The 25,590-nt window shown below is 46.6% G+C and overlaps 2 protein-coding genes across 2 annotated transcripts in view; both read left to right on the top strand.

Annotated features, from left to right (window-relative positions):
• The window catches only part of LOC144721734 (disintegrin and metalloproteinase domain-containing protein 8-like), an 80,831-nt gene extending 60,545 nt beyond the window's left edge, over positions 1 to 20,286 (top strand). Inside the window, exons 17-23 of the mRNA XM_078599613.1 lie at positions 873 to 950; positions 1,591 to 1,675; positions 2,289 to 2,388; positions 5,026 to 5,119; positions 8,629 to 9,021; positions 11,411 to 11,467; positions 12,427 to 20,286. Of these exons, the coding sequence (XP_078455739.1) occupies positions 873 to 950; positions 1,591 to 1,675; positions 2,289 to 2,388; positions 5,026 to 5,119; positions 8,629 to 9,021; positions 11,411 to 11,467; positions 12,427 to 12,492 (873 nt within the window). The 3' untranslated portion in view covers positions 12,493 to 20,286. The remainder of the gene's footprint in view (positions 1 to 872; positions 951 to 1,590; positions 1,676 to 2,288; positions 2,389 to 5,025; positions 5,120 to 8,628; positions 9,022 to 11,410; positions 11,468 to 12,426) is intronic.
• A 994-nt stretch (positions 20,287 to 21,280) lies between these two features.
• SPEF1 (sperm flagellar and cilia associated 1) overlaps positions 21,281 to 25,590 on the top strand; it is a 49,427-nt gene continuing 45,117 nt past the window's right edge. The window contains exons 1-4 of the mRNA XM_078599611.1: positions 21,281 to 21,655; positions 23,781 to 23,892; positions 24,619 to 24,823; positions 25,546 to 25,582. Of these exons, the coding sequence (XP_078455737.1) occupies positions 21,430 to 21,655; positions 23,781 to 23,892; positions 24,619 to 24,823; positions 25,546 to 25,582 (580 nt within the window). The 5' untranslated portion in view covers positions 21,281 to 21,429. The remainder of the gene's footprint in view (positions 21,656 to 23,780; positions 23,893 to 24,618; positions 24,824 to 25,545; positions 25,583 to 25,590) is intronic.

The following is a 25,590-nucleotide window of genomic DNA, read 5'->3' as shown; positions in this document are numbered from 1 at the left end:
AGTCGTGTCGCACAGAACTCTCCGATTGTGCTTCCAGGTTGTCCAGGCGATCGTTTAGCACGGTGTCACAACCTTATCGCTCTCCGTGCTGAGCACGTGGAGTTCCTAATGAATGTGCAAGCGCATGGAGCAAAACGTCGGATACCGTGCCTAACAAACGCGCTGCACGACCAGAAAACGCAACGCGGAGCGCAAACTTTTGTTTGCGTAGAAGTCGTCGTTCGTTTCCATCCATCTTGAGTGTATTTATTCTCGCTGTCGAATTTCCCCTTCGTCTGGAGAGAGTGCTCTCACGTGGTTTATTGTTGTTGCCCTCAGGCCGTGCAGTAAACGAGTGGAGCTGCGTGACCATAGGCCCCTCGGGCACAAGTGCAATCGCGCTCGACGACGATGGCGATATAGTACCGATTGGTCCGAAGTAGCGTGGATGAAACTGCGACGCGATTGCCTTGAATTCAGAAGGCCGTGAAGCTCAAATACCAGACGAGGGTCAACAACGCATCATTCCTCCTGGGCCAGGCAAAAATAATTCCACTTTGCGAGAAGTCCAGAGCTGTTGTCCGGTGGAGACATTACCCCCCCCCCACCGACTCTCTTGAGGAATGTGCGATTTCCACTGCTGGCTCAGTGGCGCCAACAGAGATGAGCGCCGGCCTAGCCTCGCTCGCTGAAGCCTCGCGGCGCTCCGACTCGTAGACCACCCACTCAGCGACGTGCCCGTTACACTATTTCCACGCTCGCGATGATCTTCGCCGAGTCTTCCCTCTTTCACGATACACTAATTTCCCACCTATATCCGACTCTCCTCTCAAACTCGCCAACCCCGGCTCCCCCAATCTCCCTGAAACCTCCTCCTGTCCTGCTCCTCACAGGTATGCTACCAAAACCGCTGCCAGGACGCGTCTCTCCTGGGCGCCCACAACTGCTCCGCAACATGCAGCGGACATGGGGTGCGTGCGTGCCTGCGTCCTCCACCCTCTGCTGAAAGCACACACGCACCGCTCGCCTCTGTAGCTCCTTCTGCTGGGGAATTCCAAATGAGAGAGGGGCAGCAGAGGTGAAAGAGTGACCTGCCACGGCCATAGAAATGTGGAATTTCCACCGTCCAGCCTTAACTATGTTGACGCAGCCTTAAATAAGTGATAACATTCTTCATTTTGTAAATTGCCTTTCGTAACGAAATCTGAAAGTGCGGTACAAAAAAAACGACACTCCCAAGTTGGAATACATTCTAAACGAAATACGATAAAAGCTAAATATAACATTAACAACTACACTCATAATGCAGATAGCAGGACCTACTATAAAAAAAACAATAATACATTTACACAGTTTTGGTAAAATCCTACCAAACTACAGGAAAAAGTACCCGGTGCAATGTGTCAACTTCAGCACTAGGGAGACAAAGGTGGCCGGTAATAGGTGCTGGTCTCACCGTGCACCGTGCCGGCCTTAATAGGAGCTTGCTGACAGCACTTGCCACAAACGACTTTCTGGCTGTAGGGGGATGTTTATTACTGCTGATGTGTTGCGCGCGTTCTGCGTGTCTGTGCGTGCACTACACGTGTGCGCGTGCGCGTGTGTGTGTAGGTGTGCAACAACAAGAGAGAGTGCCACTGCGACTACGGTTGGGCGCCCCCCTTCTGCAGCAGCCTAACCCCACACATGCGCACAGGTGCCGGCGCTCGCATGCCCCCCGCTCTGCTGTGCTCCGTTGTCGTGTCGACTGCAACGCGTGTGAGACGGGCACTTTGACTGTGACATTTGGGCCTAGGGTGGTGTTCACCACTCTCGGAAGCGTTCGTTCCGATCGCAAAAGCCAGCCTCGCCGGAGTACAATCACTGAGTTAGGCCACGTGGTAGTTTCATGCCAAAACTCTTGTACTTGAGCCTCTACCACCCGACAAGATTGTGACATTATTATTTGTACGTGGCCAAGGTGTGCATCAAATACTGACCAATAAAGTGGCTCTCCGGTGGCTTAAGAATTTCCATGACGAATTAACACCAATATAGTACCGTGTTTCACTCAGTCTGCTTTATATATATATGTATGTTGAGCTTCTTTCACGCCGTACGTAGCCGACCGTGCTAACCGCTTGACTACGTACGGTGCGTGTTGGAATCGAGCTGAGACAAACCACTTAGGAAGCTACCCCAGGCACAAACCCCACGATCTCGGTGGTGTCCACTCTGTTCTCTGACGTGAGCATTCTCAGTCCCCTGATCCCTGTGGCCACCGCAGGTTTTAATTCTCCACTGCTGCTCATCTGCGACTGCGTGTGCAGTGGTTCTGGCGCTAGCGCTGGCCCTGGGAGCAGCTGGAATGTTGGCGCTGGTCGCTGCCGTCTGCCACTGCCGGAGGCGCAGGAAAGCGGCGCACGAACGGTGATCATGGGAGTTGGGTATTGGCGATGGCCAGTGATACCAGCTGGTCTTCATTAATACAAATACAATGACAAAGACCCCCCACAATTTTACTTGTAGATCATCGGGGCAAAGTGCTGCTCGTGAGTGGTGTTACAGCAGACGAGGGGGCGGTGTGGCTGGCGTGACGCACGGTTGACTCGCTTTGTCTCCCCACTGCTGCTTATGAGCACACCACACCAGGCATTTATAGCAATATGAATATATGTAGGAGAAGCCTAGGCCTAGTCACATGCACATGGATGTGCATGGCCAGCACCTGAACCAGGGTCTCTATAATTGTAGCATAGATTGCTAACCGCTACACCATTGCTCTAAATACTTCACACCTGTACATGCACAGAACATTGTACACGTCACTGGAGTGTAGAATGCATGCAAGTTTGACCTCTGTTAATGGAAGTAATTTTGGGTTTTTTTCTCAACAATTATTTTGCATGTCCTCATCAGTGCGAGCAGCACAGCATAACCACACAGGAGCTTTGAGGATGACCCAGAAGTAACATCGCCAGCCTTGGGCAGGCATCCTTTAACGGTATATTTTTCCACAATCTCTAGGCTGTGTTCGACAGCTCGGAATATGATGACTTGATTCACTGCAGCCCATGTGCTGCATAAGCACTTAGAGCTGGGCTTGGTCAACTTAATACCAAAACTAATTATATATTGGTTAAGGATGGTATTTTATTAATGACCGGGCTGACATCATGAACTCAGCTCTACTTGAGAATCTGGACTACTCCCCAGTGATTACCTGGATTCAAACCAAAGCTCTTAGCGGTTGCTGGCTCAGCGCATTGACGTGGGCATTAGCCCTCTAAGCCACCCGGCCATTTTCCGGGCAACCGTTTATCTGCAGGCTGAGTGAACTGTGGCTTGCCCTTGCTGGGTCTGGTTTCCAATTGCTTGCCAACAGAAACACATTTCTTTCCTAATTAGAGGAAATGGAACCTTAGGTCAGTGCAGCTATATACCACCGCGTTGCATGGGTTTGCGCATTAAAAAAAAACTTCTTCATACATGGCACACAACAGGAAAACAGGCACACACGTAAACATTTGTCCATGCACTGGAAGATAAACGTCCCCATTTAGCCGCAAAGACCAATGTGGTAAGCGCCGTCTGTGAGCGATTGCTGAGGCTGGCACTGCGTACAAGTTGGTGGTGGTGTTGAGGCTGCCTTTGTTTCCCCAATGCTGACGTTCGCACTCTGCACACGGAACTCATTTCGGGCTGCGTTGACCTAGGGGTTGCCCACACCTACTTCAGATATCTCCCTCGCCATTGATGCTTATGGCTGAGAATCACACCCAGGTCACCAGGATTGCAGCACAGTGCTGCTAACCCCCCCCCACACTCACGCATATACACACACACATGCACATACACAAAATACACTAACATCAACGTACAGACTCAGCGGTTCCAAAATTTGCCAAGTAGATTGAGAAGATGACTATTGCGAGCGAGCATCTACTGTCGAGAACATGGGACATCAGGTTTAGCATACAGTAGCTAACACACTGCCGGGCCAGCTTTGTCTTCCATTCGCTGTTGTTCATGCAATATGCATTGTACCGTTTAAGACTGAGTTCACTTACAGGAGGCCCAGGCCACATTTTACATTGCAAAAGCCAGCATTCATCTTTGGTGTTGTGTAAAGCAAGGAATTCAATCTCTGCTTCTGTGCTTTTAGCACAACATCCTGATAGGACACGACTGCTGTTTATGGATAATAGCTATTTGTGTGCATAAATAAGCACAAAGACAAAGATAAATACCCTGTATAGCCTCAACAGGCTGTTGAGGCAAGTGCTGGTAGCGAGTAGCACCTATGAAGGCTGGCACGGGCACACGAGGGGGTGGGTGGCCAGCACCACGCCCGGATGAATAAATAAGCACAAATAAATAAGCACACATACATACATCATATACGCATTCACGTAGGCTTTCTGTATATGGCTGGCATTTAGAGATTAAACTAAAGGGGAAATGCCGCAGTCAGATCCCCACTGACCTCTAGAGTTCACCAAACCCATAATCAACATCACCTGGCCCATAAAATATAGCAGGGCCTGCCTCAGGCTTATTTGCCGATTACTGCAGACCATGTGATTCACGTTACATCGGTGCAATGCCATTGGGGAGGGGGGGGGGAGGCGGTCGGTCGGTTTTGGAAACTCATCAGAGCTGAGTTTCAGAGCGAGACTCGGGCCCAATTCTCACAGCGAGAGGCTCATTCTCATAGCCCCCCCTCGTTCTTGTTGTTTTGTATTATTATTTCGTTTATTTATCCCTAGAAAACCACACGGAGTCTCAAGACTATCTTTTTCATGGGGGGTCCTGCCACGTTTTGTTCCTAAGTGTAATCCCAGTTGAGTAATTTGCATTGGGATGTGGTTACATTGTATGTTTGTTTTTAGCTTTGGGAGGAAACTGAAGAACCCAGAGGAAACCCATCATGAACAGGGGGGGGGGGCGGGGGTGAGAACATAGACACTCCACGCAGAAAGGCGCACGAGTCGAGGATCGAACCCAGGCCCTTGTTTGGTGCGAGGCGCGAGTGCTGCTGCTGCGATGCCGTGGGTGTGTTGACAGATGCAGCTCCAAGCACCCCAGGAGCGTCGCGGGCCTCTCCAACCCCCTCTTCGCGGTGCCTGCGATCCAGGGCAAAGCGCCGGCTGCACCCGAGGTATTGTGATGCTTGGAGCGCCGCAAGGGGAAGTCGGGGATGAGTTAGCCGATGCACAGCGTACAAACCAGGAAGTCAAAGAGTCAAAGCGGATATGTCTGTTCACACGTGCCCGGAGGTGCTCGTATTCAGTGACGGCTCTTGAGATCGTGGACAGAAAAAATCCACGTGGTTTTGTAGGGGGGATCATTCTGCGTATAGCATAACCACTCTTCACTTCCCACACGGTGGTACGCATTGTATCTGCCCCCGAGAGATGATGTGCCGACTTAACCACCAAACAGGATTGAAACTTCACATCCTTTCTATTCTGAGTTGCGTACTCTGCCACAAACACCACGCTCTCAGATATGCAGTTTACATTCCGCTCGCATACACACGTCCCGAGTAAAATTATTAACACACCCAACCTATGTTCAAATCCCCATACACTAACGATCTCATTGTATATCGTCACGGTCTTGAGCCAATGCTGAATAATCTCCATTCCTATGGCAGGGACTGTACCCTGGAAGACGACTAACGTTAACCTATCGGCGAGATGTGCAACGAAATGATCGGACGAGTTGACCTCGACCCAGATTTGATCTCCTGACCTTATGATCATGAGCGCACAGCCTTCTAACATCAACAACGGTGTCATTTTTGTTCATCTGCAAATCCTTCCACAATGAATGAATATTTATGAAGGGTTGTTCAATTTAGGAACGGAAATAACCTTGAATCAAGCAATACATGTGCAAGCGTCCACAAGAATGTTCCCCGGTGGCATTTGTTTAAACAAGGGATCTTTGAATAGTTTCGACTTCAATGAGTTTCATCAGCGAGGGATGGCTTGTGGAACCATTGCTCTGCCGTGTTACTAATTAGCACTGAACTGGCACTGTTAGCCGCCACGAGACAGTGGCGGAAAGGTTCACATTCCCATGTCGAAGGCGAGTCTCACGACCACCGCTGACTTCCCACAAAGTGATTATTTTATCGTGCCAGAGGGGTGACGGACCGAGTCAAGTCTCCTACTGGGATTTGAACTCACAGCCACGTGATTGCAAGTAAGGGCAGTCTGCCACAAGCGTCACCTGTCTGCGTGGCTTGCTCCCTACTCTTCCTTGGCAAGACGGGGAGGCTCACTGCCGGCAAATGGCTACGCTCGTTGGCTATCTGGCACATTTTCTATCCACTCGGTGTAAAAACCATTGAGTCGGCTGCAGTGTGGCCTCTTTAAGAGTTCACTGGGACTGGAGGTACGGGGTGCGTTTAGCCAAATTCCGGGCAGGATGTGGGCACCCATTTAAATGAAAAAGAAAAACACACACATTCCAGGTTCGTGTTTTCATGAGGCTGATATTTTAAAATAAACACTCGGCCGCACCTATTTCGACGCCAGTGTTCCTGGAAATCCATTTTCCAAGTTTTCGCGAGATATTGGACAATTAACGAAGCGACACAGGAAAAGGGAGGTCAGGGTTTCGTGCATTAACGGCTATAAAATAACAAGCATGGCGAGCGAGTTGTAATGCAACTCGGGTCGAACCCAGGGGGCTGTGTGTCTTGCTGTCCAAGGACGTGTTAAACTACATTAACCTTGAGACTTGCTCGGTGGCTGTTTTTTTTAGTAACACATACAGCACTCTCTTACTAACATGAAGTCTTCATGATGTTGGCATGTCTCGTCAGATTGTATCGTCATGTATTCTTGTTGTTATGAAGTGCAACAAAAGTAAACCTCAACATCATCACCTCTGTCATTCAGGCATCAATATATATTTGAATAACCCACTGAGCTGACTTGGTTCCAGGCCAGAGCTAACATCAGTGGTGAGTTTTATCAGAACCAACCCTGTGCTTACAACTTCAGCAACCTGTAGAGACCAGCCTGGTGCAGTATGGGAAAGCATTCCCCAGAACTAACACGACATGGGGAGGCCTTCATTAGCAGTGGATTGATAAAGAGGCGACAGTTATTTGTTTATATTCATATTCATTGAGGTACGCACTTTTTGTAATTTACAGAAATGGAAAATATCTTTTTCACGAAAGTTTGAAATTAATTTAACCTTGGCCTGGCTCTGAAGGTTACACGGATTTGCAATTGTGATTCTATTCGATGTGAACACATAGAGAACGTAGCGTCAAGGGAAACTGTGATTTACCAGGCCTGTAGGAGAGACACATTGATTGTGTGTGTGTGCCACTTCCAAGGTTTGTTTTTCAATGCCACAAAGAGAGGTCTGCTATGTTTATGGCGTTACTTCGCCTCATCATGTCTCGATGCCAGCAATTATTTTGGATGTGATTGCGAATAAAAACACATTTTTTTAAACATTTCACACTGGAAATAAATGGCACAAACATTTGGTGCAATGCATAATATATAGAAACTAAATTTGAAGACAGAAATGTGTTTGATAAACTATTTGGATTAAGCTTGACAAAAGTAATTGCTTAAGTTGCTTAATACTTGTTTTAGTTTATAGTTTGTTCATATAAATGTCAGCTGGAATAATTTTATTTTGTATTTTTACTTTTACGTCATTTTTACTCTGATAAAAAAAATGTAACTTAAAAGCAAACACTGCGTACTTGGTGAACAAGGCAATAGTGCTTTTATCACCTTCAATTTATTATTTTTAATTTATTTTATTTTTATTTTATTTTGTTTTTGCTTTCATTTTTTTTTACGTGACTTTACCGAAAGAACCAAAAATATTAATTCCTGCAGTCATGAAAGTTTTAAGTCTATAGTCCACGTAGAGCCTTGTTTTCATCTAATTTGACTTCGTAATAGAAGCCCTGACAAATGAGCAACAGGCAAACGGTGACTTAACTCTTGGTGTTGGCTGAAAAGTGCGCCTGAAGGCCCCGTCAAACTCAACAACGGAAAGTGCGTAGGTGCAGCGGACTCTGTGGTTGAAAGGAGGTGCTGTCCAGGTCTTTTCTTGGAAGCTCTCATTTTCCTCAGCTCTCCCCCACACACCATTACCAAGCATCTCAGCCTCGGTGAAGGCACCGTGCCTCGTGGGGCTGATTTCCAAGGGGGTCAGATGGAATTTCCTGCCTCGTCAATGCTGGCGTCTGGGTCCCGGAGCAAAAACTACACGCTGCATTACGGGCCAAGCAGAAACAAGACAGAGCAGCCGGAACATCTCCAGTGCTGCCCTGAAAACCCATCAGGGCACCTTCTTCTAAGCGATCGAGCAACGAGTCGAATGGCTCGAGAGTGAAACGAGGCTCGCCAAATTAAACACTCGACACGAATAGACACTTGGCTCTCGTTCAGTTTCCTAAATGTAAAACATTTCCTGCCCTGCCGTAAAAAATCCGGCGCAATGATTCTCGACGCACGACGGGTGCCTCGAAAAGTGAAGTTGCGTTAAAGCCCAGGCGGCCGCGGTGACATTGAGCAGCGGGCGGTGTATTTTTAGATCGTAGCTCATTAACGTTTCCTTTCGTGCCCCCCCTCCTCCCCGCGCGTCCCTTTTCCTCCCCCGCCACCACCTCTCCTCCAGACGCAGCCTCAGCAGGCGGGTGCCCACGCGCCCCTCCACCCGCCGCGGTTCCCCGCCGCCGCGTTCGCCCTCCGACCCGCGCGAGCCGCGCCGGCGCCTTCCCTGCAGCCCCAGCGCGCCGCGCCCGCTCCCCCGGCGACGGCCGCCGCTTTCTCCGCTCTCGGGCCTCCCCCGTCCGCCCCGTCGCCCGCCCTCAAGCCCCGGCGGGCCCCCGCCACCTCCTTCGCTCTCCGACCCTTGAACCCAGCGCCGACCCCCGTGCATCGACCCCAGGGCTCGGCCGTGCCGCCCCCGCCGCCCCCCAAGCCCTGCAAGGTCCCCGGCCCCGGGGACGCGGCGCCGGCCACGCCGCCGCCGGCCGTGCAGCTGCAGGCCGCACCCCCGCGGGCCCCGGTAACTCGTGCGGACGTGTGCAGGGGAGTGCTCTCGCTCGCCGCTGCTCGCCCCCCACAGATATTTCTCCCCGTAGTCTTATTCGACTTGAACGATGTTTCCATTGCCAACAAAAACATTGACATTTGGACAACAGCTTCTTCAATTAGCTTTCGACATTGAGAGTCAGCTCTGTTTTTCATAAGCAGACATTTGCACGAATGTTCGCGTCTATACGCTGTATATACACACTGCACAATATTCCATATGCTTGTCATCTGAAATTATATACTTTACTTGGTTTTTCCCTCCCCCCCCCCAGCTTTTCCAGCGGCGTGTAAATGGATAGGTATCATCGCAGATGAAATATTTAAGAACATTGGCGGCAGGAAACGAGCCTGGCAAGGAGGTGATTGGCAAACGCTTCCAATACTTCATTCTGACGTCATGGCACAGCAGTCGACAACTCGCCGAGTTACTTAAATATTCACGAGGAAGCAAATGCCTCTGCCAGCGTTCTCCTGGGTCCATACTCGTGTCACGTGTCCTTGAGATCGCTATGCCAGCCAGGCGCGGCCTCTTCTTGACGAACAGGGCAACGGCCGTGCCACTTTTACTGCCTGACCCCGAGGCGTCTACTCGCAGGAGTTCTGCGAGAGGCCACGGATGGTCATCGGTTTGCGCATGTGACGTTAAATTGCGTTTAATCAGAAATAGGAACAATGTGTTTTGCAAAATGGTATTTTCATTTGAAAGCGATGCTTTACACAATGTTTTAATTGTAAATGTATCCATTTGTTTAAAAATATATACATTTACACTGGAAAGCCAATTCACTGCTTTGACTATCTTTTAAATCATGTCTCGTTAAGCCAATATTGAAATGTGTCCAAATGTACATATTCCAATTTTGTATATTCTCCTTTTTCCTGTCTGTATCATGTCACTTGCGTCTGAGAGCAGAGGCATTTCCTCGTGATTCATGAATCTGAGGTTTGCCAGAGCCCTGTACTTGTATTTCTCCTCTGTCATCTCGTATTACAATCCTCACATCCAGATGAACGTTTATTACCCAGACATTCGTTTTATTTAGGTCTGGGAATGTGGTGATCTTTAACATGAAACCAAAAACCATATTGCATTTCGCCTCCTGTGAAATACATTGCCAACATTTTCAGGTAACAGGCTAAGGAACACTGCGAAATTCATTATAATAGGATTCAAATCCAAGCCCTTATTTTGCTATTGCTTTTATGCATTTACAATTCTTCATTTATTTTCTTTGAGCAGGTATTCCCTTCTTGAGACACTGCTTCTTCCTCTCCAGTGTCTGCCATGTGCATGGGCAGTATGTGTTTTCATGAGCATTGAGGACCGCATGAGTCAGTATTGCCATCTGAATTCCTAACAGAAGCCAGTCGCCATGCCTCGTCGTGCTTGCTTCTCCATCATGAAGGTCTGCTCTTGCATATCACGTGAACATATCACCGCAGTGAGGTGGCTGTGCGGCTTAGGTGGCTAGACTTCATGTCGTCATAGCATTGTCATGCATTACTGAGGTCCTGTGCTCATATGCAGGTGCCCACCTATGATTAATGCAATCACTCAAGTGCAGTGAGGTTTATCGTCTATGCTCAGTCACTAATAAAATATAATAGTTCAGCGCCATGCAAAAAAATGTGCACAGTTGTTTTTACTGCCACGCCGGAAGATGGAATCGATCCGGCGACCTCTGCATTGCAAGTCCAGTGCACTGCTAACCATGGCACCACGACAGCATCCACAAGTCCCATAATGCATGCAGAAAATAAGGTCATCTTAAGTTTAGTTGAATTTGGAATGGCCCAAGCTGTAATGGATAACATTTAGAACGTATTGAACGATTGTCATATGGCACAGCACTCTAGATTGACGACCAGGTGGTGCTGGGTAGTCTCTGTAACGAGAGGGCTCCAGAGAGACGTCTGTGGTGTCAGCTTCTTGGGCCGTTCCTTGGCAAGGCGAGAGGCTCTGCTGCTGCTGCTGCCGCCTGGATGAGGTCCCGTAGGGTGCTTGTAGGCCTCATGAAATGACTAACAATAACCCTATTGGGATGAAATCCGTGATACATGTTGTTTTTGTAAAACATAAAATATGTATTTAATTTTAGCATAAAAATCTGACATTTATAGCGTATTGTGTGGTATTTGAGGTTTTTTATTGCTTTTTTGAAATCCCAGGTTTTATTAATCGTGTTGTTTTTCTTTATATGTATGTTGCACTTCTTTCGCACCGTACATAGCCAACCGTGTTCATCGGAGATGCATTTCTCTAGTAATGCTCCTGCTGCACTTGATGTAGTTCTGTCCCCAGATGTTATTGGTTCTGCTGTAAAACTCTGGTGTTCATGTTGATGTTTGTGATTCCACAGGCATGCCCACCTGCTCCTGGTCGCCCTTTGCCTCCAGTAAAGGTGAAAAACCTGCAGGTGATTATTACCCATTGATATTTATTTGCTCATTGAATCTTCTCTTATCTTTCAAAGTGTTGCCGTACGCACAACAACAGCAGGATTATCTAAAATGTAAACGTGACGTTTCTTTAACCAAAGCCTTGAATTGTTACCTCTTGGCGTAATGGGAAGAACGAGGCAGAGCAGTCAATAGAGATCAACTCAGACAGATGGTGCCAATAAGAGAGTACAAATAAGGCAAACAAGAATCAATGCTGGAATAGAATATTGAATCATGGGTCCCAAATGACGATAATCTGTCAACTCGTGAATCTTCACATGCCTCACCTGTGCCTCTTGAATAATTACCACACAAACTCCCCCCCAAACCCTCCTCCCACGCACCCTGACCCACCAGCCCAACTTCCAGGCATTGTATTAGAGGTGTGCACGACTCCCACACCCAGCATGACGCCGTATCGCTGTCATTCGCGTGCCCTCTGAGATGTGTTTCAAGTGTGCGGTGCAGTGTTGGCGCCGTGGTTATGGTGCTCGACTCACAATTGGAGTCACAATGCCGTGATTTCAAATCTTATATGGAGGACCAACCCAGCCCATCCTACTTCTGGGGTTGGTAGTAATGAGTGCCTCTTTGTTGGAGGTAGCCAGCCTATGGGATCTATCATTCCCTGCTATCGGTATTTGGAATATTAACCGCTGGCTTAATTCAAACCACGCAAGTGTTTGAGCAAATGACACTTGGACTTGGCTATGAATTTAGTATTAGATTTGGATGAAAAATATTTCTACGAATGAAAATCGTCATCGTTTGTGGTGGCATAAGAGGGAAAATGAAATAAATAAAATGTTGCTAAATCCGATAATTTCAATGGCACGGTGGAACCATGCCAACAAGCCTAGGGGTGACGTTATTGACCACGATGCTGTCCATCTGCCATCCAGAGCACGGCACTGTCCTTGCATGTGGCTTGTAGATTGTGGCCCAGCTGCAGGCTGCGCTACAGCAGTCCCAGGCCCAGCGTCCTGCGAGCCCCCGGTGACTCATCGCCTCCTCTCCATGAGACGCCCAAAGGGGAGCGACTCCACGCAACTACCAGCAGCCGTGGTGGCCTCAAGGTTCAAGCGGCTAGCCTGCCCCACCAGGGTTTCCTACAATCACTCGTACCGCATAACGTGTGGCCGACTGAATTGACACAAAGCGCCGGCGAGTGCCGCTCATATACACCCAGCCACGCGTGGTGACGTTACCCCCGTAGTCCAGTCACCTGGAGGTAGGATTTGTTGCTTGAACGGAGATGGAGCCTGCATCAGACGACTGCTGAGCAGTAAAGTTCCCATATGATGCGTGCAACGCAAAAATAATGTTTTGTGTCCAACTCTTATGAGTTTTAGTTTTCATCTGTCATGTGCGTGGCTTTTCTCTTTCGGCAGTTTCCTCCCATACCTGACAGAAATGCAATAAGGGAATTTCCAATATCGTGAAGCAAGACATTGCAGATGAAGTCTTGAGGCTCAGTGAAATAGTGAAATATTATCTTAGAATTTAATTCTAGATTTGAAGCTTTCGTGACTGCAAGGATCCATACTCTTAGTTTTTTTCGGTAAAGTCACGTAGGTGACTTTACTGACTTTCCCGAATCAAGTGAGGCAGGGATTCCAAGAATCCCTGCCTCACTTGATACAGCAAATCTGGCTGTGACGGTCCCACCTGATGCCGGAGACTTGCGTTGCCTCCGAAACGTCGTGATTTTTTTTTATTTTTTTTATTAATTTTAATTTCATTTTTTTACCTACGTGACTTTACCGAAAAAACTAAGAGTATGTATTATCTTAGAATGCCATTTTTGTTTTACTCCACCTGATGGTGTAAGTGTTTACGTTTCGTTTTGAATGCTTGGGCAGATACACCTGGAAGAAATTGGACCCCTGAGCTTTGTATGACATGAGCACCCAAAGCTCACGTTGTTTGAAAGTGGTACTTGGACAACCTCCTCTTGTATCAGCCACTCTCAAATCTCCTCCTGCACTCCAACGTGTGCCTTCACAAGAGAACACGATTGACGTCATCTCAATACAATGTTGTTTAATTTCTACAGCGGTGAAGAAGACATTTACTGTTGCCATATGTGTGTACAGCCATACCTTAAGCTGTGTAAAACAAAACTGTTATACAGTCTCCACACTTCCACAGCACAACACATCGCACATTAAACATCTCACCATGGTAGCGATGGATATTTTGTTTAAATGAATGCACCGCATGTGTTGTAGGTTAATAACTCAGGTGGCATAAAAGGCAGAAATACAGCGCCCTTCAATGGTCTATCTCATGCAACGAAGGGGCTTTCTTATGACAGAGCTGGGGTTGGATTCATTGTAAAACCACGTTTTTTCTTATTTTGTGCGGCCATCGGTTACTCAAATAAATGAAAAGCGTTCCCACGCTCTTGCAAGCGTTGGCTGGGATCATCGTCATGGGTGATCCTCAGCCAGTATCAGAAATTCCACAGCGAGAGGGGAGCAGTCTCGCTTCAGAAAGACCACCACTTCCCAAAAAAGTGGTGCTGATTCTAACGACCCTGCAGGGATGATGGACTAAATTGATCTCCAGCCAGCATTTTCATTCGTGCACTCTGATGGCGCGTCTAGCACTCTACCCGCAGCTCCACCCGGCTAAATCATTTGTAACTCGCCCAAGAAGGATGAACAAACACCCATGGGGGCATCGTGGCTTCGTGTTGGGCTGTGTCCACAGATCAAATGTGAAGTCTCAAGAGTGCAGGCTCAGTGTTCTCGCGTGCACGGAGCGTGAGCCGTCCCAGCCAACCAATCACCTCTGCCTTGATCAAAATTTTATATTGTTTATTCCGGCGCGTGTTTCCACTGCAAACACCAATTTTACCCAAGTGCACCTCCTCCTACGTGACTGGAGCTCGTAAACCCGTCCCTGGTGCATCGCATGCCCAATTGAGATGAGCTCAGCACACTGACACACAATGTGCATTTGTAGAATTGGTAGTCCTGGTTCACACCGCTGTGGAACTGCCGTGATGCATCTCACATGCCGCGTGGATGTGACGTATCGCACGCGTAAAGTTAGATTATAAAAGAGCCACGTTTTAACAACAGTGTTCCAGTTGCATGAAGAAGATTTATCTCTTGACGGGTTTTAATTCGGGTAAACATTTCACGGCGCTTGTTGCTAAATGGTTGCGATGGCTGCCAAAGAAAATAACCACTTTCAATGAAATTTATGGAGCGATTTAAAAGAAAATCATTCTGTTGCTGTTGCTGCTGCAGATTTCCATCAGTCTCAACATCCATTGGATGTTCGTTCTGGTTAAATGTGCAGGCTCCAGCATAGCACATCACAAAGGTGATTTAAAGGGTAGGGGGAAAAGACATCCTTATCATTGTCAGACTGAGTGCAAATGGAATTTCATCCACATTCGGATGTGGAACAGGCATTGCTATATGGTATTGCTATACATGTAAAATTTCAAATTGATTTAACCTGAGGGTTAACCATTGAACAGGGAAATCCAAACTCCACTAAACATGCCTCTCCAGGGTGCCATTTGACATGTTTTACTAATGCAGTAATTATAAACTTGTTTGTAAATAGGCTGCAAGAATGTGTTCATTGGTGAATATGAAAAAAGATGTAACGTCTAATATTTGGGGACGGATTCTGGAGCATTGGTTTCCGGCGTTTCGTGAACTGTGAACACTTTGAAGTCGATGCCGTGTCATCTCAATGACCTTCAATTTAAAACGGTGACTCAAGAGTAATGCGATCTTGTGATCTCAATTCAGCTAATGACAGAGCTGTCAAATGGATGGACGTGCAGACATCGTGTGCATATGCCAACTGCTTGTTCATCCATGTATTGCTCTGTAACTCAGCATGCTTGTTTGGAGTATTTCTGTTCTATTCGCATGAGTGCATACATATAGTTATAGTCCTTTGTGGACTTTCAGAGCCCCCCCCTTTGGGAACCAATCTTCTAAAAGATAAATTAACAGTGTTTATTGTCTCAGCCCATAAGAAGAATAAGCGATGTAGTCATATAAGAAAACCTCACAGATTCTCAAGGCTTCTTCAGAAGTGACGTTGCTTATGTTAGGCCAATTTCTCATTATGAGTATTATGCAGATTTATCCCTAAGACAACCACTGCTGTCTCACCACAAAGTGATACTCACTTTATTGAAACCAGGGGGTCATGGGTTAAGCCCTGACCATTCAACTTTGTCACATTGTTGTCTCTGCCATGTGAATGTGGAATTTCCACTGCTGGTGCAGGGTCACTTCTGGTCAACCGATTTCTCAATTGAAACAGGACAAGATTTGTAATAGAAAGGACACTTATGGACAAATAGTCATAAAGACTCAGTGAGACTTTCCTCGGTGATGTTTAAACCTCGACACAAGAGTGAGACGTAAGCTAAATGTTTAAATGTTGACGGTATTAAGTGTGCACACACAACTCACTCGTGCACATTCAGTAGAAGGCTGACGCAGTGTAGGATTTCAATGGGCCGCGCAGAGCACCATATATCGCAGTGTGACTCACATCCGCAATTCCCCCTGAACCCCTTGTTCTCTTCAACCCACCATGTAAATCTGCTAACTATTATTTACCAAGACCGCGTGCTTTGATTTAAGTGTCACTGTCCGTTTTATTTTAATATGGCCGCCTTTCATGCCGTAATAAATGGCTTAAACATGCACATATAACGTAGATCATCACATCGGTGATTAAACCTCTCGATAAGCGATGGTGCAATCTACAGATTCATATTTCATATTGTGCCCGGGAAACTAGACTACAAACAAAAAGTTAATTATGAAGACGTAATGGAATAAGTCTACAGTATATGGTGCAATAAACGTAATGTTTCTATCAGGAAATGTATTATTTTTTGGCACAAGTTTAAGTAAATAAAAAAAAATAAAGTAGAAAAAAACACAATTTTGGTTACTCTAAATAAATACAACTAATGCAACTGTCGATTAAAAAAATGTTTAAATGTGACCCAATCATGTTATTTCATGGGGGAATACATCTGTATATCTCTATAAAATGGCGGAATGGTGTGTTATAAATTAAAGTATCTTCAGCATTTTAACAGTTGTTAACTTATGGGTTTTTATATGAACATGACTTGATTAACATTTTCACTCAGATTTATTATAAAAAAAAATACTTACGACCATAATTTAGATATTTTCTTTATAAAATGGCATAATTTGACAACCTCACTAATACGATGTTTCAGGCGCCCGCGACGAGTTAGTCGATTAATCAAGTTAAGTGGCCAAGTCTGGCCCAAACACGTGTGAGTGATCTCACTTTTACGAGCACGGGGAATCGGCCGTGAAGTACACCGTCTCTAATTCTGCCCATTCAAAGAGCCATCCCATCACAGCTGGGTGCTTTCAATGTCTTCTCTGTGGCTGGTTCCGCAGGAATTATATGACCTTCACTTAACATGACCAGTGGACTGTGGTGGTAATGACATTCATGTATCCTATCCATTGTCAAGCAGGAAATATTATTCCGTAGTTAAATACAATTGATTGATTTTTACAAATCGATTATATTTAATTGTACTACTCTTTGATCTACCCCAAATTACTAAATGCATCCATCTCCCCCCCCCCCAATTGTTGCACTATAAAAAGCTCATAACACAGATGGATGAGTTGTCTTGTTATTTGTGCTGGCTTGCTGCAGTGTGCCTGCCTGGTGTCTTGTTAGTGTCTTCAGTGATCAATGATCGTGGTTGTTTATTTTACATGGTCTTATTCAGGTCTGCCTCGCGCAAAAGGAAAGGAAACAAATACCAGACTACCGCAATGCACCAGCACCAAACCCTTGGCCTGCTTGCGAGGAGCATATTTTGATTTATCTAACTGACGGCAGACAATAAAGGGAAAGTGAGATCGTCAGCAGTAAACTTGCTAAGGGGGATGCTGCTGTCAGACCTTCCTGTCTGTTTGCAATAGCTACATTAATTACGAACTGTACAAAACAGATGGCTGTTTACTCTGGGCAGTTCAGAAGAGGGTAAAGGTGATTCATAGCAACTGGGTGATGCACTGCACTCAAGTTACTACTCCCAAGTCAACGTTTGCTTCTATAGCCGGTGTAGAACAGCTCAGCTGCTCCATATACACAAGGTCAACCCAGCTTGAAATGATTAGTACTGTCTTGATGAAAGCCACCTTGAGATTGACAGCCTGACATTAATGCATGGTGATGACCACTCAGAGGTGAATTGTATCTGAAGGCCTCCTCCAGGTAGACCCACTTTCAAATGACGAACCGTTGCCAGTGATGGAGATGCTGTAAAGACGTACTGACAATTCAGTGGCACATGGTTGAATTCCTAGTTCGGGATTCCAAGTTGTGTTCCTAGTTAGGGTTGAATCGCTTGTGCTGAAGTACTTGATGGGAGCCTGTTAACAGATACTTAACCCAGTTGACTGTTTTACCACAACTTCAAACCCTGGAATTGCCATGGTGTTCGCATAACAAACGTAGCTGGGCAGAGGTTAGCCCAGGCGCTATATTTCTCGTAATGGCCTTACCTAGGTCAATTTCACCACACGCAGGGAATTGGGTATTGTCGAGCTCATGTGGCATTGACCTTTAACTCTTTACATGACAGAGAATTGAGTGACTGCTAGCAGCCTTGCCCTGGTGGCCCTGTCATTGTATCACTATAAGGTTGTATTTCGAGCTCCATGTGTTAATGCGACACTCTATCTACAGCAAGACCTGCAACTCAGGTATGATGCCAATAGAGTAGAGCAGAGTGAGCCATGCACCATGGTCTCTTGTATTTTGTGATGTAAGCTAGTATTATAATTGTAACAAATTACGTTGTATGCAGTGCCTCTTAATGCGCCTTCTGCTTGAAACTAACGAAGCCCCCGTGTGTTCTGTGGAGGAATCTTGTTTTTTTTAGACGTCGTCTGCACTAAATGTCGTAGATTGGTCCTGTGAGCTTTTAACCCTAGCTTTAACCCCATGAATTTACATTAAAATATTGACATATTGATTGGTTAGAAGGGAATTCAGTCACTAGCCCCTCATTGCCACTCTACTATTTTATGGTAAATTCATTAAAGTATAAAGCACTGTAAAGCATTGCAAAATACAGTTAGTACCTGCTGATTGATGTGATCTCATCATGTTACCGTTGCATGAGTGTTCTGGTTAAAAATCAAGCCTACTGCAGTTTTACACCGCCACACTTATGTAATGTTGTAATGAAATGCAATAATGAGCACTCTTTGACCAATTAGGCGTATATGGGCCATTTACATGGTTGCTCAGTTTGTAAGTGTATGTCTCTGGTATAGATGCATTTTGCACTGGTTAAACTGTTTGAATGGGCTCTAGTGTGCTAGTCTTGTGCCTACAAAATTGCAGCTTCAGCCGTGCCTAATAAAAGCTGAAAATGCATCAACGTACTTTGTGACCGTTGAAGAACACCATCGCCGTGCCGCTGTGTTTGCTCAGCACGAGTGCTTGCTTATTCTGGCTAAAATTCAACTTTCCTGTTCATCTGGGAATGAACCTTGGGGCGGAGCGCGTGTGCACAATGATGGGTCATAACGATCCGGCAAACTTGAGCGTTTTGTCTGTAACGTTGCCAGGACTTTACCCAGTACCCACCGTTCACGTCTCGTTTTGTTTTGTTGTCACACTCGTTGCAGGAGTGGGTTGACCAGGGTGAGATGATGGAAAGGAACATAAAACGTTGCTGCCTTATGGTTATTACATTACAGAAAGTAATGTGAGCAATTGTGTTAACTTATTAGGAGTGTCTTGGATAACGTGTATTCCGTGGCAAGCAGTTTGTCTGTTTATAGACTGCATTAGGTCGAGTTTGCTTAGACAACAGTATTGGAGGGCTTGTTGGACCTATTGGTGGAATTTGTCAAATCAACATTACAGTATTTGGAATAAATGTACTGCTTTTTTCATTTAAACAATAATTACACAAATCAAATACGAACTGTCTTCTAAGACTAACGTTTCACTGACACTGCGAGCAGGCAGAGCGGCATCAGTTGTGAACCAAGCGACGGATTGGTTGGCCGTTTGTGTGACATCACGTGCCCCTCTGTCAAGCAGGTGATTTGGTCAGTAAAATTAATCATCCAAGCTTGGTAGCAACCTCTGCCAAAAATACATGCAGTATGTAGAGTGAGTGTTCCAAGTGAAATGTTAAGAGTGAGTAGCCATCGATTGCGAACTCGGAGAGAATTATATAATTTAAAAAAATATATGGTGCATGAAGGATCGGTTACTCCATATGGATGTCTTAACATCTGCTCCAGTATTATATTTGACATTATTGCAGCTGGGTTTACCAACATTTCCATGAAGGTACTCGTTATATTTAAGCTAAAAATGAGTAATCAACAGAGAAACTAGCTCTTTTTTTACTTAATGTCAATGCTTTATTTTCAATGTTTGTGCTCTGACTTCTATTAATTTGCAGCTGTAAACATGTAACTATTACACAGCCATGTTAAACTAGTGTTGAATGGATTATTCATCCATAGACCTTTTAGATATTTTTCAAAACTAATATTTGCTTGAGAAAGATTTTAGCGGTTCAATTTTTTACTTGATTCATCCGATGAATTTTTTACAATTAATCTTATTTTTCCTTGTTTAAATTTTTTTTGTAAAAAAAATATTACGTGCATTTTAAACACCGATGCTGTGCTGGCAAATGCCCAAGACTTGAGAAAAATTGTGCAATTGTACTGTACAATAAAATGGACAAACCGTTGGTTTGTGACGAAAACACACTTGTCCAGTTTTTTTTAAAGTGACACTTATCACGCTGTACCTGTCACAATGTGTGTGCTCATTTCCATATCTCGGATACGTGTGCCGCTTTGCAGTATGTGGGTGGAGCGGTAACGTAGTGGTTTATTAACGCTCACACACACCAACATTCGCCACTAAGTGGCCTGTGCCAGGCCAGGTGTCGAAGGCTCCCTGACAGAAGGTCACGGGACAGACCCAGGTGACTGACTGAGGTGACTGGCAGACGCACCAGTTGTGCCCCCCACTGTGCCAACTTGCTGCATTTTATACGCCCGGCACTCCGCTCGTTGTTGTGAGCGTCGCTCCTTTGCCCTCCGTTGTTGTTGGAGGGCGACTGCCTCCAACTTGCCCAGTAGCAGCGTCCTTCACGAACCTCCTCCACCGAGGTCGATCTTGACACCGCTGGTACCAGTCTTCGGCAAGTCCACTCAGCTCCACAATCCACCCGTACCTTATCGGTCCATCTCTTCTCCAGCCCGTACACATGCATCACACAAACACCGACACGTACACACACACAACACCCCTTTGCGTACACACAAATACAAAGATCCCCCATATAGTCTGTAACAGACTGTTGGGGCAAGTGCTGTTAGCGAGCGTCTATGAAGGCCGGCACAGCACACGAGGGGGTGGGCGGCCAGCACGACGCCCAGCCGCATTTTTCTCCCCAGTGGCAATGAGTTTTACACACCGCACCAGGTACTAATTTGATGCTGAGTCGACCTAGAGGAGGCCCAGGACCGGTTCAGATAATCGTCACTGTGTGTGTTGGCCGTGAGCGGGAATCGAACTTGGGTAGCCGGGTTCGTAGTGCAGCGTAGCGCTAACCGCTACACCACCGTTCCCCGTACACACGTACACATACACCTATGCATACACACACACACATCCCTATGCGTACACACACTCGCAACGCACGTGTCCCCCACCCGTCTCCATAGCGACGCCGCGTAAACAAACGCGTTGCGCGCCGCACTCAGTCGGCTTTCTGGGCAGCGGACGAGCTCACAAGCACCTGGGGCAGTTCGAGGCGAGCTCTGTGTGTCCGTGCGTGTCTCTCTGCCTGTGTCCGCCTGTGCGTGTCTCTGGCAACGAGCTCATCACAGTTTGTCCCATGGCCACAGTAAGCCAGCAGCAGCAGCAGCAGCGGCAGCGGCGGCCTGGGGACTGCGCGCTGCCCGGGCAGCAGGGCTCCTCGTCCTCCTCGTCCCTCTCCTCGGGGCTGATGGGGCCCGAGGGCGGCATGGACGAGGAGGCGCTGCAGGAGCTCTACGCGTGGATCGACACCGTGCCGCTCTCTCGGCCCAAGCGCAACATCGCCCGCGACTTCAGCGACGGCGGTAACGCTGCGGTGGCGAGAGGCGTGGGGGGCCGCCCCCCCCTCCCCCGACTCGCGTGTCCCCTCCACTCGGCTTGGCCCTCGCTAATTGTGGAGGGGACCCGAGTCAGGACCGGTGCTTGACGGGGCGGCTGAAATCAGGATGGGAATTTTTTCTTGAGACCGCAGGAGGAATCCGATGAGCTGTGAAGCTCTTGGTGTCCGGTCAGGGTCGGGTCCGAACGTCACAATGATAAAACGATGCAAAATAACGATAGGAGTGCAACGTATAGGAAAATGTAATCAAATCAGTAAAACAATCAACAAATAAAACAAAACTATTTTTTATCTTACCAGGTAAAGCCCACTGGGCTATTGGCTTATTTTTCAGAAGCGACCTGGCCACAAATGATAGCTCCACAAAGTGGCTTATCGTGTGGACATTTATAGCATCAAAATAATCTAAATTACTGGGGTGAGCCCTGCACTGCAAATGTCCCTTTGGCACCACCCAAGTTCACTTGGTCGACCCCCACCCCCACAAATCCGAGAAGAGCTGGAGCCGGGCCTGGCACTGATATTTGGGGTTCGAATCCTGGCAAAGGACGGCTATGACGAAATCGGCTTCTTCTTCAGAGCAGCGAGACACTTTTTTTTTAATATGGACACTAATGGTGGCTCAGAGGGATTGTGTCCTGGAGTCGAACTCATGTTGCCCGATTCAAAGCGTAGAGCACAACCACTGTGTCCAGGGTGAGATTTGATTGGAGGGATGTCCAAAATGTTTTATAGCAAAACTAATGGAGCAAAGCACTTTCATAGAGCTTTAGACCAGTGATTAATTTGAGGGTAGCATTACTGCACGGTCGTGTGCTTTGCAATGCTTTCATCCCTCCACAGTAATGTGTCTGTATAATATATTGCGTGAAATGAGCGGACAACATTTACTTTGTTTTTGTAGTGTGCTTTAAACAAATAGAAACACATTTGTGCCAGGCCCATATTTGCCGTGGCATTATTACCTCCCCTTATGTTTACACCCAATGGTCGGAGTCCAGACTTTCCATCCTGTTCCTGGCGTTGGAGTACACTTGAGTGGCTTGTCGAGCCGAGTGCCGCCCAAGTGCATGAAGACTCAGCAGCAGCCGCTCTCGCCGGCCTCATTAAGTGCTGGCCAATATGTTCACTTGCCCTCGTGTTCGCGACATTGCAGGTGCAATGCGATATTCATCTCACACGCTCCGCAATGACATCATTTGTGTAGCTCGCGAACCGAGGCTTGTGCTTACGCATGCACATGTGACCACAGCAGAATGACATTTCACATTTGTGTGAAAAAATTTGGCAACAAATAGGCAGAGAACAATGTAGCCCCCTCCCTCGCAGTGAGTTAATTAATTGTCAAAGTCTGCGGCCATGATTTGATTCAAGGTTTAAATTGAGCCGTCACATTTGTTTTACGGTTTTATTTTTGTGCTGTTTGCACGGTTTTATCCATCCCACGGGGCAAATTGTAGGAGGGTTTTATTAGCATGTGATTTATACTTTATAACGCATTGCTAATTGATTTTCACAAGCACAATTGATGCACGCATTGAGAGTCTTAAGAGTTTATTTAAATCAATAAGTGCATAGTTACATGCCGAGTGAAGAGTCCAGTGGGTTTATCTTACTGCTCAAAATGTGAATAAATTACTTTGTTACTTCAAAAGCCATACTTTTTGAAATCTACAAATTTGTCAGTCATACCGTTACATGATAGTTTGTGATTGAGAAAAGTATTTTTCACCTACATTTCTTCCAATTGTTGCATACTTTGTGTTAATTGCATTATCCCCAGTATATACAGTGAATAGAAAACAATGCTACATTATGCTGTCCACATTCTACATCAGCATCATCATCATTATTATTATCAATCATGATATATTCACTGCTGGATGAATGCCGCAACATCTCATCATCCAACAATGCAACAATCCATCTAGAACCTGCACATTAACTGACCACCGTCTATTGTCCCATCTTGAGACGGGCCCTGCCCAAGTCAACTTCTCTTTACAGTTCTTATGATGTCACATCGTAAAACCTCTAAAACGTTGACCCTCGCTGCCCATTTTCTCGCGCCCCTTGTGCGTGTAACGCAGTGATGGTGGCTGAGCTGGTCAAGCACTTCTTTCCACGGATCGTGGAGATGCACAATTACATCCCGGCCAACTCAGTGCAGCAAAAAATCAGCAACTGGAATACGCTCAACAGGTGTGTGCAAGCGTAGAGCGACGACTGGTGACTCTCGCCAGGTGTGGCGCGCAGGGATGATGGACTGAGTCAAGATCTAAATGGGTGCCCTTGTAGTCACGAGTCTGCTGAAGTAACAGCCAAGGTATTCATAATTCGGCAATTTATTCACTGAATTATTCATATGTAATTGCATCAAAAATGAAACCTAACGGCGATTGCATTGGCAGAACTGCATGCACGCTGCTAAGTAGGGTTGAGCCTGGACATTGCTTGGATGGACGACCACGAGGCACAACCAGTTGTAGGGCTACGAGGTGGGCAGCAGACGGTAGTGCAGAGAAACCCCATTGTTGTACTGTACTCTGTGTTCATCGCCTTCACCACCTTCGGAGGAGCGACGCTCACAACAACGAGCAGAGTGCCGGGCGGATAAAATACAGCAAGTTGGCACAGTAGGGTGCACAGGTGGTGCATCTGCCACTCATCTCTGTCATCTCAGTGAGTCGACCCGTGGCACCTGGTTCTGCCTCGTGACCTCCTGCCAGCGGGCGTTCGACACTTCACGTGGCCTTAACGTGCACATAGCCTGGCACAAGCGCCGTGGTAACGTCACCGCCACTTAGTGGCGAATGGCGGTTGTTGGCGGTTGTATTAGCTAGTGTACATGTGTATTGGTGAGTGTGCGAGTGTATTCGCGAGTGTGTTGGTGAGTGCTCGTGCTTGTGCGTGTGCGTGCGCGCACAGGAAGGTGCTCTCCAAGCTGTGCGGAATGCACGTCCCGCAGGACGTGGTGCGCAGCGTGACGGGGTGCAGCCCCGGCGTCGTGGAGCTGGTGCTGCACTCGCTGCGGCTCAAGCTTCAGGAGAAGACGCAGGACAAGCAGCAGCGGCGCCAGCAGCAGCAGCATCATCATCAGCAGCAGGGCAAGGGCCCTATGAAAAATGGGCAGGTGCCAGCTGCTGCTATCAAACACTGATTCCGCTAAGCACATCGTCCCCTTCTATTTATGAGCGCGATATTCTTGACATGAGATATGTGGCCGGATTCATTCGTTGAAGGAAAGATAGCTCCAACCACTGTATTGAAAAAATGATGTTAGCTGAAAATATTCGCAATTTGCTCGTATTTTTCACAAAATGTTGGCTCAATGGAGCAGTGTGCATCACCATTGGGCGCCTTGAGGCGGTTGTGGAAATTCCAAGAGGTGCGGTGGGCTGAGTCGACCCGTGACCACGCTTTGAACTTGCAAACTTCCAATTAGATGCCAAGTGATCTAATTACAGCACCACCTGTCCAAATACCTTCTCTGGGATCTAATCTAAGTAAACGAATTTAACTCTTTGACCAGGGTAAAAGTTGTCTCCGATTTGTACAGTACCTTGTGGCATAGTGAAACTACGTTATAATGAAGACTGTAATTTGTATATTAATGATGATGTTAATATATACTAATGTAGAGTTCATTGCATTGCTGCTACAAACATAACATTTCATCATGCTGCATTGCAAGAAAACGTAATAATATTTGTACAGCACACCTGCAGCACCACTGTAAAGTTCAATGTTCTCTATCAGCCCACTGCGAAAACAAGCAAATATGTTGTGGTTGCATGTTGTGTTTAAAAGTGTTCTAATGGCAGTGTGTGGTTTCGATGTGTTTGTGTTGTGCAGGATGTGGAATACTACAGTACCAACATGCAATCTCCAGGTGAGTAA

Source organism: Lampetra planeri, chromosome 12 (genome assembly GCF_965212315.1).
Source record: "Lampetra planeri chromosome 12, kcLamPlan1.2.h2, whole genome shotgun sequence".
Taxonomy (NCBI): Eukaryota; Metazoa; Chordata; class Hyperoartia; order Petromyzontiformes; family Petromyzontidae; genus Lampetra; species Lampetra planeri.
Note: the sequence above shows the minus strand (reverse complement) of the source record. Positions and strands in the feature narration are given on the sequence as shown.